The sequence below is a fragment of the Lontra canadensis genome, unplaced genomic scaffold (genome assembly GCF_010015895.1).
Source record: "Lontra canadensis isolate GAN:19392208 unplaced genomic scaffold, GSC_riverotter_1.0 scaffold27, whole genome shotgun sequence".
Lineage (NCBI taxonomy): Eukaryota > Metazoa > Chordata > Mammalia > Carnivora > Mustelidae > Lontra > Lontra canadensis.
In genome coordinates this window covers 7,158,895-7,174,538 of record NW_022631021.1, presented here as the reverse complement: position 1 = coordinate 7,174,538, position 15,644 = coordinate 7,158,895, and the positions used below count along the sequence as shown (strand labels likewise).

The window sequence follows — 15,644 nt, the reverse complement described above, 5'->3', positions numbered from 1 at the left end:
ATATATATATATATATATATATATATATATATATTTTATATATTTATATATATATGTTTATTAAAAAAATTAAAAAAAATACTAGAGTGCAAAAAAAAGAAAAAGGAAAAAAAAAAACATAATGGCAGTACTATGGGATAGTTGCAGGGTGATCAATATCCAGGTTATGGGCTTACTACAAAAGGCAACCAACCCACCCTTGTTTCTCTCATCAGCTTTTCCATCTGAATAGGGCATAATCACAAACTTGAGTAACCAAAAGGAGGGTGCTCCCTGAATATGGGATGTATCCAAGATAGCAGCATGCAAAGAAAATTGGCTTTGGATTCAGAATGCATTCCAGCTCTCTCACCACTGATGGGAGCCTGGGAGATTTACTCAGCCTCCTGAGCTTCCGTCCCCTAATCAGCAAAGTGAGATAATGACTCCTACCTCCCTGGGTTATTGTGAGGACTGAGAAAGATAATAATGCCTACCATTTCTTAAGTGGCTCTTACATGTGTCCTCGGGTGATAAGTGACTTGTATCCCTTTTGAAATCTTCAGAACAACCCTGTAAGTTTACTCTGAATGCTGAAACTGGAGCTACGGGGGGAATTACATTTTGTGCCTCTGACCACATAATTTGAAAGTGATGGAACTGAGATCTAAATCCAAGTTTGTCCAGACCCAGAGCTGTTAGATTTGACATGTCTCAAGCATTTAATCTAGAAGAGTGCCTGAGATAGAGTACATGCTCAAAAAAATCACATCCTGATTTTCTCTCAAATACCTGACATGTCATGAAAGTATTATAAAACCTATCACTTTTTCTCTTATATCAACAATTAAAAGCCTCCCTTGAGTTATAAATATATAAAATGACAGATAAGAGTATGAAATAAGCTATTTCAGGAGATATTTTTGTGCAGTTAGGTTTCTGGTCCTCTCCGGATGGAGGGTTCCTATACAGCTTCAAAGAATGATGTCATCATAACCTGAGTGGAAGGGAATATTACTAAGCATTTCTCTTTATTGCAAAAGATGCCGACGTTATTTGACAGGAGTTACAACTCAGGCAACCTGAATTCTATATATAGTGTCAATTAGAATATATTTCTTTATTTATAAAGAAAATCTACATGAGTTATAGCTTTATCATCTTCCCAAGGTTCTAGAAAATTGAGTTTTTCACAGAAGTCAATTTCTTTGGGACACGGGATGTTTCAGTGACAAAAGAAAGAAAAAGATAAACAGATAAAACCCTAAGGTGAGTAAAATCCAAAAAGAGGATTAAAATGGGCCAGTAAGCACAAAAACTTGTAATTAGATAGTTAAGACCATCAAAGGCATGAGTGCTGCAAATAAATAGTTACTTAGACAAGTAAATAGATAAAGGGAAACCATACTTATTTGTGAGATCTAAAACCCCAACTACTTTTTTTTAATCCCAAAACATTGCCAGATTGGAAACTCTCCAGTTAATTTACCATAATGCTGCCTTCCATGTCAGTGGAAACTTCCCTGACTGAAAAAGCTGAAAGGTGTACTTAAGTCTGTGAAAATGCATGGAAAATCAGACTGAGCCCTGACAGATAGGTGCGCTCTTGATTGGCAGCTCTAATGTGGTACTTCTGTCGGAACCATCAGGCCATCATTGCTATGGTGATTTCCGGCTATGCCAAGGTGACAATTTCAAATTAGAATGACTATCTGGCATGCAGATGGATTTGCAAGTAATGTTTCTGGTTAGGAAGAGATTTCAGCACCCAAATTTTTAATTTCTTTCCATCTTCTTTGTGGTGTCCGTGAGCTACTCAGAGTAGCTTTTATAAACCTATGTAGAACACTGCAGAAGGTTTTTTGGTTATAGAACATTTGCATTTAGCATATATATTTTTCTTAGTATGTTCTAACAATGTAGGTCCTCAAAATAAAATCCACTCAGTTCAGAATCAGCTGCTACCTATTCAATCAGAATATGATGATAAAAACTTTAATTAACATACCCTCATTGCCATGGGATACGTTTAACACTTTGCTTCATTAAACATGCTTTATCCAACAGAAATATTTGGTTGCATGAGACAGAGAGTGACTTTGACTACCAACCAAAAAAAGAACTTTTGGGAAGGATATGGAAAAGCTGACCTTTTGGCCAGTAGACAGTAGGGACCTCCATTGACATTTCCACCACCATTGGCAGGCATAAATCCCCAAGGCAAAGTCAGGACCTTGTCATAAGATAAAAGACAAATGGAGACTGCACAGACAAAAATCATCACATGCCCACCTTAAAATGAGGAAACTGTGCCAATAACATCAACTATCTTACAAGAAAATGAGCTCCTTGTCTTTGGAAAGGAATGATCTCACTGAGAAAGGGCACAAAAATAAGAATTATACCAGAAATTCTCCGAATTTTAGAGAATGGAAGAGAGAGAACAAACAAGATGATGAATAACGGATTTGGGAATTTTCAGCTTCAAAATGACTTTGTGAAAATTTGGAAATCTGCCTCACTTGCATTTATCGTAGTGACTTCCCCTACCACTTACTCACATAGACACACCATTTATTTATCTCAGTTCTAACATAATGTGTATTTGAGTTCTTATGTGATTAATGCCTATGTCCTCTATTCTGCCTTGAGCTGTAAGAGGGGCGAAGTTCTACTGGATTTTGCACACCATTGTCACTTCAGCATCTAGCACAATATATGGTGCTCATGAATATGTATTAACTGATAGAGTGAAGTATCTTTAAAGAAATGACAGTAGCGTGACTTTAGTCCTACTGCAGCCCAGCAAAAAATAACTACCTGGTAAGATTCATTACTATGAAAACCACCATTCTAAAGTTAGAGCCAGAGTTCATATTCTGATGACCATAGTTGTTGTTGTTGTTGTTGTTGTTGTTGTTGTTGTTTTTAAGGTATTTCTTGTAACACAAATCAGTATTTTAATCAGTGTCTTAGGCTCTGGTACTGCCTGGGAATATTTGAGTGCCCAGAGATAGAATGTATTTCATTATGTTTGCCAGCTATGTGGTCCTCAAAATCCCTCTACTGAGTTGCTTATGCAAATCCTCCCTCTCATAAATCTCCATCAGCCATTGCTAGTCAAATTATGTTTGCCTGGTGTTTCTCTGTAAATCCTGCAAATCTGTTTCCTGTACTCTCCCCAAAACTGATGGGAAGTTAATCGCTCTGTAATTGCTTGCTATGTTTCACGTCCTCATCGTGAGTAATGTTGCCATGTTCTCATCCTCAACCACCTGATTTGTTAACAGCCAACTCCTAGAACTAAGAGAGCACAGATGAAAATAATTTGGTTAGAGCACAACTGAAAATGTCAGAATTCTCTCATAAAAGTAGGCTAATGAAAATAGAAGAAACTAGCTAAAAAAGGTATTACCTAAACACAGATTCATTAAATACAGGAAATTAAATTGGCATAATAGAATAAGGCTTTTTAAAAATATGTTAAAGATTTAATTTGCATTTCTCTTTTGCTTTTCTTCCCCCCTCAAGGAGATCATGTTCTCTTCGAGTGTCTTTTTAGAAGAAAATTAGGCATTGTATATATTTCTTCCCCAAAGATGTATTTCTATTCCAAAACAAATCCTTACTTTTGAAAATATTTGTTAATTCAAACAATAGGCCAAATGTTGAAATCCAAGCTTAGTCATGAATATAATACACCTATGAAGCCCACATGAGCAAATCATGATTTATGAGGCACATGCTTTAAAATACTATAAAATCTTGCACAAATATGGAGGCGCAATCTTGGAACAATCACTGAAATACTGATTTTTAACATTTAAAAAAATCAAAATTGAGGAAGGTGTTTTCTCCCTTAAAATAATACTTGTAAATACAGGGGATTTATTATCTTCTCTGTTAAACGTTCTGTAATAGAAAAAGATTCAGCCCATGATACTTACCCTGGGGTCATTTTTATTTAGGACTCTATTTGTTGAGTTATGATAAAGTTGGGAGAAAAGGATATAGCCAAGGATAAAGAGTATTAATATATTTGGGGGAAAAAAGATTAATATATTTGTACTGGTGGTTTGAGAAGCTCATCAACCACACAATTTATGCTCTGAGCCTTAATAAGATTCTGTACCATCTCGTAAATAAATATATGAAGCCTATAGGTCAGATTTTCCTTCTGAAAAGCTCAGTCATTATTCATGGAAAGTGTAAGATTTTAGATCTCACGTATATTTCAGATGCTTCAGTGCTTTGAGTCAGCCTTAAATGCCAGTGCCTGGGATTTTGCTACCCCTTTAGGAGAGCCAGCTAGGATTTTAGTGTTTTTGGAAATAATACATAAAAAAGTAGTATTTCCCATGACAAACATTGAGAGACTTGGGTGCTTTACAAGTCCACATTTTTAAACATTTTCTTATATTATAACAATTTTTGTAAAACAGCTTTAACTTTGAATGATGAAAATCTTACACAGGAATGACTGCTACATTTTTAATGCACTCTCAAGAGAAAACTATTTTTTGGTTATCTCGTAAGTGGAAATAAAGCCAATTCTTCATGTTCAAGAAGTGCTGACTATGAAACAAGGATTAGCGGCTTATTTGCATTTTTGGTGTCTTTTGGGACTTCCTGATTCCTGCCAAACTTGATTTTCTTTATTAGCTGAAGTGAAAATAGTAAATATCTTTTTAAAAATGTACACATCAAATTAGAAACGAGGGCCATTCTTTTCTGTTTTGCAGAAGGTCATGCATACAAGGAAGAGGCATATGGAACTATTTCAGGAGCTGAATCAGAAGTTTCAAACTTTGGACAGATTTCGGGATATACCAAATACAAGCAGTATGGTGAGTATGCGTTGTTGCATCAGTGCCAGGTACCACACTAATGATGTGTCCTGTCAGCCATTATCCTAGCCCTCCAGGAGCTTTTCATCGTCTTGTGAACACAGAAGTGGCATACGTAGAAAAAATAAATAACGCTCCACAATGTATTTGGAATGTACTAAGAAACAAATTAGGAATGATAGACTTTTTAAGCATTTTTATTCATGTTTTAAATGTTCTCAATTATAAGCTTTAAGTGGAATTAGTTATATATAAAAAAATGTATTAGGTTCACCTCGCCCTTTTATCATCAATAAAAGTCTGTTAATTCAAATACCTAAATAGATGACTAAATTTTTCCATTTGCATTTGAAAGTCTGACATTTTAAGGTCATAAAATATAATTATATATTTCTTTATATTATGCATATTTATAAACATATATGTACATACATATATAATTTGAATGTACACTCTGTTACCTGAAACCAAAGTGATAGGTTTTTGTCTTCCAGAGACTCACATGTTTTGTGAGAAGAGTTTTGGGAAATACTCTTTTCCCAAGAGTTTGGGAAACTTCAAAGGCTTTGATTATTCATTGGACCATTTTCTTCTCATTCGTTCACACTACTACAATCCTAGCATAGGAATTCATCAAATGACAGTGTGCACTTACCATGTCCATGGCCTAATCATGGCTCCAGGGAAGGCTACAAAATTATTTGTGAGGGCCCTGGATCAAGAGAACAAAACTCAACCCAGATCTATCTGGTCTTGAGGAAGTCACTCAGCTTGGGTTTCTAAATCTCAATTTCTCTTAAACTGAACAAAGAAAACGGTAATTAATAAATAATGCTTTCTTTGATTCTTATAACACCTGCTAAAGCAGGTAGGGCACGTGAGATGTTAAGAAGCTGAGACTTGGCAATGAGAGACAGAGTTGGGACTACCATCTGACTCCATTGTTCCTCACTCCAGATAGGGTGCTGTTGCTTTGCCTTATACCTTTGCAGCCCTGCCCCTCCTCCCAACATCTGGGGTTCTGGGGTGTGTGTGTGTGTGTGTGTGTGTGTGTGTATACATATATATGTATATGTTTGTATCACTGTAAGAGATAAGGTGTTTGGTCACCTTCTAACTCCCGTGAGTCTTGGATATGTGTGTTGTGAGTCTAAGTCCTAGCTTCCTGATTAGTAACATCAGCTTATTGAGAACAAGAATTTATGTACCCTTGTTTTCCCTGTATTCCTTTCAGTACTAGTACAATGCTGGTCATGGTAATGGTCTGTGTTTGTTAAATCAAGATTATAAGAAATATAATAGACCCTAACTCTTAATTGGTCTGTAAATAATTCATGTGTGTATCAACATATTTTCCTGCTTACAGCAAGAATCATGCATTATTTGTTATCATCACCACAATGCTGGGCAAATAGAAGACACTTATATGTAGTGAGTGGGTCTTTCTTATCTACTCCTCCTAATATTGGGCTATCAATTTTTAGTTCACCAGGCAAATGAGAACTGCACCATTGAGATTAACCTAAACACATTAGCTACTCATTCTGGAATACTGAGAGCTAACATTGAAATAAATTGAAGAAACTTCATTTATTTAAAAAAAAAAAAAAGGAAAGGGTTATGTTTATAAATCTGAAAGTCTTCTGCAACAGATATAGCTGACTGACTACTATAATATGATTGTAATTTCCCCTTGTTGTATGGTCTGGGTATTAAATCATTAATGACACAAATATCTGTATCTCAGCTTCCTGACAACCAAAATAGCCTACTATTTGGTAACAAATTAGCCTACACTACATCTCTGCAGCAGCACGCCTTTTCTAGAAAAGATTTATAAATATTTATCATTTGGGAGGTTAAGAGTGGGAAGGATAGAGTTGTCATTGCTGCTTGACTATTGTCCTAAATATCTGAGAACAGGAAAAAAAAAAAAAGAGTTCCTTATTCAGTTTTGATTAATAATGAACATGTGAGTGAGTTCATTATCCTTAATTCAGTCATAATTCGTGTGGCACATTGCTAATGAAAAATCGCATAATTGGATAGAGAAAGACATTTTCAAAACAAAAATCTCAAAGTCTTTTCCTTTTTTTCTGGCTACTAACTCACAACACCTGCCTAGCACTGCAAATGATGATAATTATGTAGAATTTGGAGTATCAAAGGGAACCCAAAAGACCATTTAGTCCATTTCCCTGCTTCCAGGCAGGACAACATCTAAATCACACTACAAAGAAAAGGCAGTGTTGAAAGAATTCTCTTCCTCTGAGTGTGTCTCACAAACTATTCTCCATCAAGATCCCTTTCCCTCAAGGAGCTTCTCCAAATTCTTGCTCTTTTGGAATATAGAATAAACAAATTCTCATTCCCTGGTCCTCATTACTGCTAGGTTGGAAGAAGGAAAGAGAAGAGAGGGAAGGAGAAAAAGAAAGAAGGATGGATGGGGGGAGGGAGGGACTGGTCTGGAGGGAACAGCTAGCCTGTTCCTAGACCCATAAACTATGGGAAATGGTCAGGGAGCCCTGTGGTAGTCCAGGTGGCCCTGAATTCTAATATTCAGCTAATATTCCACTTCTGTGTATACAGCCTAAGACCAAATTAGCATCTTTGTAAACTTCATGCATGTTGGCTTATATTGAATTTATAATTTTTTTTATTGTGATACAATTAACATAATAGTATTAATTATGGTTTGATATTTGTATATACCGCAAAATGATAACCCAGTTAATCTAGTTTCTTCCTGTCAGCATATAAAGTTATGTAGCATACAATATTATTGACTACAGTCACCATTCTGTATATAACATCCCCATGACTGACTTGTCTCAGAAATGTGTATCTTTCGATCTCCTCCCATTTCACCTTCCCCTGAAACCCCATCCCTGCTGGCAACCACCAATCTATTCTTTTCATTTCTGAGTTTTGTATTGTTTCTTCATTTGTTTTGTTTTTTAGATTCTATGTATAACTGAAATCATATGGTGTTTGTCTGACTTAATTTACAATAAGCATTATAACCTCTAGTCTACACATGTTGTCACAAAAATGCCAAAATTTCATTCTTTTTTAGGACTGAGTAGTATTCCATTGTTTATCTATATACCACATCTTCTTTATCTATTTGTCCATCCGTCATACACTTTGGTTATTTCCATACCTTGATGTAAATAGTGCCACAGTAAACATAGGGGTGCATATGTCTTCTCAAATCAGTATTTTAATTTTCTGTAGATAAGTACCCAGAAGTGGAATTGCTGGATCATATGATAGTTCTATGTTTAGTTTAGGAACCTCCATACTGTTTGCCACAGTGGCTGCACCAGTTTACATTGCCACCAACTGTGCACAAGGGCTCCTTTTCTTCCACATCCTTGCCAACATTTTTTATTTCTTGTCTTTTTGATAATAGCCATTTTCACAGGTGTGAGATATTTTACTGTGGTTTTGATTTGCCTCCTTTGTTTTAAATTTATTGACCATATATGCATGAGTTAATTTCTGGGCTTTTTTTTTAAATTAGCCAAGGTATATTACATCATTGGTTTTTCATATAATGTTCAATGATTCATCAGTATAATACCCAGTTTTCATCACATCACATGCCCTTGGAAAGGGAGGTGGGGGGGTGGTAATTGGGTGATGGGCTCTTTGTTCTGTTAGACTGTTTTTATGCCAATACTATGCTGTTTCGATTACTAGAGCTTTGTGATATAGTTTGAAATCAGAGAGCGTAATGTCTCCAGCTTTGTTCTTCTTACTCCAGATTGCTTTGACTATTTGGGATCTTTCCTGGTTCCATGTAAATTTTAGAATTGTTCTATTTCCATGAAAATTGCCATTGCTATTTTGATAGGGATTATATCAATCTATAGATTGCTTTGGGTAATATATTTGGACAATATTAATTCTTCCAGCCCATGAACATGATATATCTTTCCATTTATTTGTGTCTTCTTCATTATCTCTCACCAATTTCTTATAGTTTTCAGTGTATAAGTCTTTTACTTCATTGCTTAAATTTACTCCTAGATACTATATTCCTTTCGGTATAATTGGAAATGAAATTGTTTTCTTTATTTTTCTGATAGTTTGTTGTTAATGCATAAAAACACAAAAGAGTTTTGCATATTGATTTTGTATCCTGCAATTTAACTGAATTTATTGGTTTCAGCAATTTTTTAGAGGAGTCTTTAGGGTTTTTTACACATAAAATTATGTCCTTTACAAATAGGACAGTTTTACTTTTATTTTTTTCATTTATTTCCTTTTCTTGCCTAATTGCTTCAATAGTGTATTGAATAAAAGTGGCAAGAGTGGGCATCATTGTCTTGTTTTTGATCTTAGGGGAAAAGCTTTCAGCTTTTCACCACTCAGTATAACGTTAGCTGTGATCTTGACATATATCTATTATATCCATCTGGTTTAATATATCATTTTACGCTTATGTTCGAATTTCTGTCTGCGTGACCTATCATTGATTTAAGTGAGGTATTACAGTCCTCTAGTGTAATTGTATCATTATCGATTTCTCCCTTTATATCTGCTAATATATGCTTTATTAATTTATATGCTTCTAGGTTGGGTGCATAAATACAAATTTATATCTTCTTGCTGGATTGATCCCTTTATCATTATGTAATGCTCATTGTCTTTTATTAGTCTTTGTTTTAAAATCTGTTTTGTCTGATTTAAGTATAGCCACCCAGCTTTCTCTTGGTTTCCATTTTTATGGAACATCTTTTCTCCTCCCTTCATTTTTAGTCTGTGTGTGTGTTTACAACTGAGGTGAGTCTCTTATAGGCGCATATATATGTGTCTTGTTTTTTTTATCCATCCAGCCACTCTATGTCTTTTGATGGAAGACTTTTTAGTGCATTTACATTTAAAGTAATTATAGATAGGTATGTACTTAGTGTCATTTTGTAATTTGTTTTCTGGTTATTTTTATAGTTTTTTTTTTCTTTTCCTTTTGTCTTCTCTTGTACTCTTCCCTTGTGGTTTGATGTTTTGCTTTTTTTTTAATTTAATTTTTATTTTTTTTTAGTGTTCCAAGATTCATTGTTTATGCACCACACCCAGTGCTCCATACAATACCTGCCCTCCTTAATACCCACCACCAGGCTCACCCAACCCCCCACCTGCTCCGCTCCAAAACCCCAGTTTCTCAGAGTCCACAATCTCTCATGGTTCGTATCCCCCTCGTGTTCCCCCAACTCCCTTCTCCTCTCCTTCACACAATGTCCTCTGTGTTATTTCTTATGCTCCATAAGTAAGTGAAACCATATGATAATTGACTCTGTCTGCTTGACTTATTTCACTCAGCATAATCTCCTCCAGTCTTGTCCACGTTGGTACAAAAGTTGGGTATTCATCCTTTCTGATGGGGGCATAATACTCCATTGTATATATGGACCACATCTTCTTTATCCATTTGTCTGTTGAAAGGCATCTTGGCTCTTTCCACAGTTTGGAGACTGTGGCCAATGCTGCTATGAACACTGGGGTACAGATGGCCTTTCTGTTCACTACATCTGTATCTTTGGGGTAAATACCCAGTAGTGCAATTGCAGGGTCATAGGTAGCTCTATTTTTAATTTCTCAAGGAATCTCCACACTGTTTTCCAAAGTGGCTGCACCAACTTGCATTCCCACCAACAGTGTAAGAGGGTTCCCCTTTCTCCACATCCTCTCCAACACTTGTTTACTGTGTTGTTAATTTTGGCCATTCTAACTGGTGTAAGGTGATATCTTAATGTGGTTTTGATTTGAATCTCCCTGATGGCTAAAGATGATGAACATGCTTTGCTTTAATTTTATGTATTTACTATAGGTTTTAGCATTGTTGTTACTGTGAAGCTTATATATCTCAGCCTATATATATGCCAATCTATATTAAGTTGATAGCAAATTAACTTTGCACACATTCCAAAATGCTACATCTTAATCGCCCCCCATTTGATGGTTTTGATATCACATTTCACATCTTTTATTTCGTGTACCCATAACTAATTGTTGCAGTCATTATTTTTTACTACTTTTATATTCTTGATTGGGATTTTTGCTTTTAGCACTTTGAATACATTGTGCCACTCCCTTCTAATATGCAGTTTCTGCTGAAAAATCTGCTGATGTACTTATGGAGGTTCCCTTATACATAACAAGCTTTGTTTTTTGTTGCTTGTTTTTTTGTTTTCTTGCTTTTTTCTTGCTTTTTTTTTTTTAACTACTGCTTTTAAGGTTTTCTCTTTAACTTTTGACATTCTAATTATAATGTGTCTTGGTGTGGCTCTCTCTGGGTATATCTTATTTAGAAAGCTCTAGACTCCCTTGACCCATAGACCTGTTTCCTTCTACAGGTTTGGGAATTTTCAGCCATTGTTTTTTCAAGTAAGTTTTCTGTCCCTTTCTCTCTCTCTTCTTCTGGGTCCCCTAAATATTGCTTTACTCAGTGTTGTCCGATAGGTCCCTTAAGTTATTTTCACTTTGTGTGTGTGTGTGTGAGTGAGTGAGTGACTCTGTTTGGTGGAGTTCTACAGCTGGGTGCGGTAGTTCTTTATCACTAAAGATCACTAAAGACCTAACGGGTATCCAGACATTTATGAACAATGGAAAGAACCACAATACTACTGGGAATACCATGGGAGGCCAGAGGAGATGAACAAGAAAGCCAACCTTATTAATTACATAACCTCTCAGAAATTCAGTCAGTCACATTCTGGCAGTAATACTGTGAAATTAGAATCTAGACATTCTGATTTTAAAAAGTTTAAAATTGGCCATTTTAGTTCATGGATCCATGATGCTTGATCTTCAAAATATAAATGGAAAATCACATCTGTTCCAAACATAATGAAACCCCTATTTTCAAAGCAAATGTACAAATAATTTACATATCCTGAATCCTCTTAGGATTGAACTAATTCAACTTTTTCAGACTAAGGATTTCCAGAAAGCTCCTTTAAGACATTGCCTTTGTCTAAGATGGATAAATCCTATCCATGGCTTGAGGCAGCAGAATTCACACCAGTGAACCTTTCAATCAGTGATTGATGATTCAGGTCACTGTAGTGCCCTGAAATCTTCCACTATTCCCCATTGCCTACAAAATAAATTCCAAATTGAGTGTCCTGGCATACAAAGTCCCTTATGATCTGGCTTTCAATTCACCTTCTGCCTATTTATTCTATTCTTTTTCACTCCAACTAAAATAAATTGGTCACTTTTCTCAGAGCTGTCCCGACCCATCTGCATTCTTTCTAGATTTTTACTTCTCATATGCTTGCCTGTTCAGTCACCCAGTCTCCAATCACACGTCTTTACGACCACACTCATTCTTCTATGACAATTCTAGTATCACTTTTCTCAGAAAAGTTTAGATGCTTTCCATAAAAGGAAGCCTTATCTCCATCCTTGTCTGTATCCCTGTCAGCACTTCTCCTAGGTTATAGACACAAATATAACTATATATTTATACCTTCATTTAACTATAAGCATCTTCACAAGTATGATTACTACCTAGTGACCATTTATTAAATACTAAGTGTTATGCTAGGCCCCTTAACTTTTTTTATTTTTGCAACCCCATAATGTAGGTAATCTGCAAATGTTGCCAATTCCTCTGGCCCCCAGTACTAAACATGTCTCCGTTTTGCAAATATTAGGTTTGCAAATATGAGGTTCATAGAAACCAGGTAAATTGCTCAGAGTTACATTCATATAAGATGAAGCAACTGGAATTTGGACCCGCATGTATGAGGCTTTAAATCTTATGCTTCCTAGTGAACCATGTGGCTTTCCATCTTTGGTTCATCACTTTATCCTCCCTAGTGCCTAATATAATGCCCAGCACAGAGCAGCTGATAAATATTAGTTGAAGAGACCAAGGGAGGAAGGGGGGGGGAGAGTTTTAAGACTTTATAGTTCATAAGAGTTTAGAGTATTAGACTAAATTAGACTAATCTCCTGCACGTATCTAGAAATTAAATTTTATCACATCTTAGCTATTGTTTTCTTGTATGTACTCATGATTAAGGCTAATAAGTGTTAAAAACATCTAATGCATTGAGGATTTTAACAATTTCTAGTTATGGTACACATTTCTATCAGTTGTCTCTTTTGTTTATCTATACTTGAGTGATTTTTATTATTGTCAATGGAACCCAGATAATAACTGCAGTACCTGTTTTACATTCCCCCTACTAATTATAAGCAGTTGAAGGCTAGAATTTAGGGTGAAGGGGAAGAGATAAAGGGCATATTCAACAATTATAGTTGTTTAAGTGCTTTAGCTTAATTTGTTCTAACGAGAATTCAGTCATGATTTCCTTCTTGTTCTTTGAGGTCACTCAGTGCAGTCTATTTCATTCAAATTCCCTCATTTTACAGAAATCTTTAAACAGTTTAAATCAAGTTCACTGCTAAATCTTAGCAAAATATCAGGCTATAGAAACTTTGAATAATGTCTGCGCTTATTTATTGAGCCCCTACAACATGGAAGGTCTGATGGGTGGAGTCATAATTAGGCAGATCTTAAATCTTAAGTAGAAAGAGGGTATATACTATGGAATATAAGGAATGCTGGCTGGTAGACATTCTTTAAAACCCCTTATTTGGGACGCCTGGGTGGCTCAGTTGGTTAAGCAGCTGCCTTCGGCTCAGGTCATGATCCCAGCGTCCTGGGATCGAGTCCCACATCGGGCTCCTTGCTCTGCAGGGAGCCTGCTTCTCCCTCTGCCTCTGCCTGCCATTCTGTCTGCCTGTGCTCGCTCTCTCTCTCTCTCTCATAAATAAATAAAATCTTAAAAAAAAATAAAAATAAAAAAATAAAAATAAAACCCCTTATTTGCTGGATATATTTTTCCAAAAAGTTGTGCTCTTTGAAGGGAAGAATGATTTTTGCTGAATTAGTGTGCTGCCCAAATACATAGAAAATTGTGGGGAATAGACAGCAGGGAAAAAATAGATTACGCAAGGGACATAGTAGCATGTTAATGTTCTAAAAAGGATAATTTCCTAAAAACTAAGCAAAGGTAATGAAATCCAGCTTTATTAAATATGGCCAGTTAGGGGACTGTTTTTATTATTACCTAACATGCCCCCTTACATATCTTCAAATTTTATTTCACCAAAGATTCTGCCCAAATACTTACATTTTCTACATTTAGTCTTAGCAGGAACACTCCTTTCTACCTGAGAGAGCTATACTGACATTTCACAAGATACCCAAAACAAAACATCATCTACTTCGTCTTCCATAAATTATTCAATTCCTTTGCTTGCTGGAAAATTTTAGGATAACATAAAGAAGGTGTTCATCCGTTTGTTCAATGAAAGAAAGCTAAAATCAAAACCATTTCCTGCAGCTGCCCACAATTTCAGATCATCTCTGAATCGTGTAAACTGGATTAAGGTCACAAACATGCTTGCTTCCTGGGAACTTCAACAAGCAGTAAGCCTCATCCTCCAATAATGACCCTCTTCTCCTCTCTTCTCAACAGGAAAACCCGGCACCAAACAAGAATCCATGGGACACTTTCAAAAACCCCAGTGAATACCAACATTACACCACAATCAATGTCTTAGATACAGAGGCAAAGGATGCTTTGGAACTGAGGCCAGCAGAGTGGGAGAAGTGTCTGAATTTGCCTCTGGATGTGCAAGAGGGTGACTTTCAAACAGAAGTGTAACAGAATCAAAATGGACTGAGGTGGCTATAAAACAATTTATTGCACTGACACTTAAGACTTGGGAAGCCTGGCGTTTCTATCTGGACAGTGTGACTATCCTATGTCAGGACCTTCATGTGCCAAATGTCAGTGGTGTTTGCATATGGTAACTTCTCACTAGTCCGGCTAGTGGAGAGAGGACCAGGTGTACAGTTCTGACCATCCTGTGTTGTAAGTACCCGTGGAATGGATTTGTAAGGTAATCTTTATAGATAAACCTCAAGCAACGATTCATGTTGTAACCGCTTCATATGGTTTAGTTTTCAAAAAACTTCACCATGAAGCACAATGTATATATTTATGCAGTTTTTAAAGTTTATAACAGTCTGTTTGGCCATTACTACACTTTTTACTTTATAATATAAAAGCAAAGTTTTTGTCATTAAATGAATGTTTGTTGAGCTACATTCTTCATTGCTTTAAATGCAATAAAGTAATAATCTCACTTTTATATGAATAATATATTTCACATCTTTATTATTGCAGTTTTCTCCAGAAAGCTCTGAGTAGCTTTCTCTGCTGCAACTGTGTATAAAATATTTAAAATGTTGTATGGTGTAAATAAACTTTTGTCTACATATCAGTTTTTTAGTGCATTTTATTTTGGATTTGTTGAACAGGAATTTACATATTTATAAAGTTTTTTTTTGAATACAGATACTGAAAATGTATTCACAGTTTTAATAGCATACCATTATTACTCCTTTGAGGCTAATGATTTCTCAAATGTAATAGTAGGTTTGTATAGTGCTTCTGTATTTTCTACTCAAGCATCCTTTGGAACAATGTAACATGTAAATGGGGCTTGTCAGAAATCTGCCATCATAGTCTTACATAAATACTTTTTTTTTCCTATCTTGTGGCAAAAAGACAACTACTAGTAGAAAACACTAAGTTGCCATAAAAAAATAATACAGGGAAAATGTTTATTATAAATAATGAAGTCCATTGCATGTTTCACAAAAGAAACTACTTGTACTGTAGTTCTTCATAGCATACAAAACAATGAACTTATTCAGGATTTTTAAAAAATCTTCTCTGTATATTCTCTAGCAGAAGGAAAAGGGGAGTGGATATATTTGGTAGA

General features: G+C 35.6%; 1 protein-coding gene across 4 annotated transcripts in view; it reads left to right on the top strand.

The window, feature by feature from the left end:
* ADGRB3 (adhesion G protein-coupled receptor B3) overlaps positions 1–15,140 on the top strand; it is a 721,557-nt gene extending 706,417 nt beyond the window's left edge. For all 4 annotated transcript variants that reach the window (XM_032864447.1, XM_032864448.1, XM_032864444.1 and 1 more), the window contains 2 exons: positions 4,722–4,826; positions 14,330–15,140. In XM_032864447.1, the coding sequence (XP_032720338.1) occupies positions 4,722–4,826; positions 14,330–14,518 (294 nt within the window). In that variant the 3' untranslated portion in view covers positions 14,519–15,140. The remainder of the gene's footprint in view (positions 1–4,721; positions 4,827–14,329) is intronic.
* The last annotated feature ends 504 nt before the right edge of the window (positions 15,141–15,644 follow it).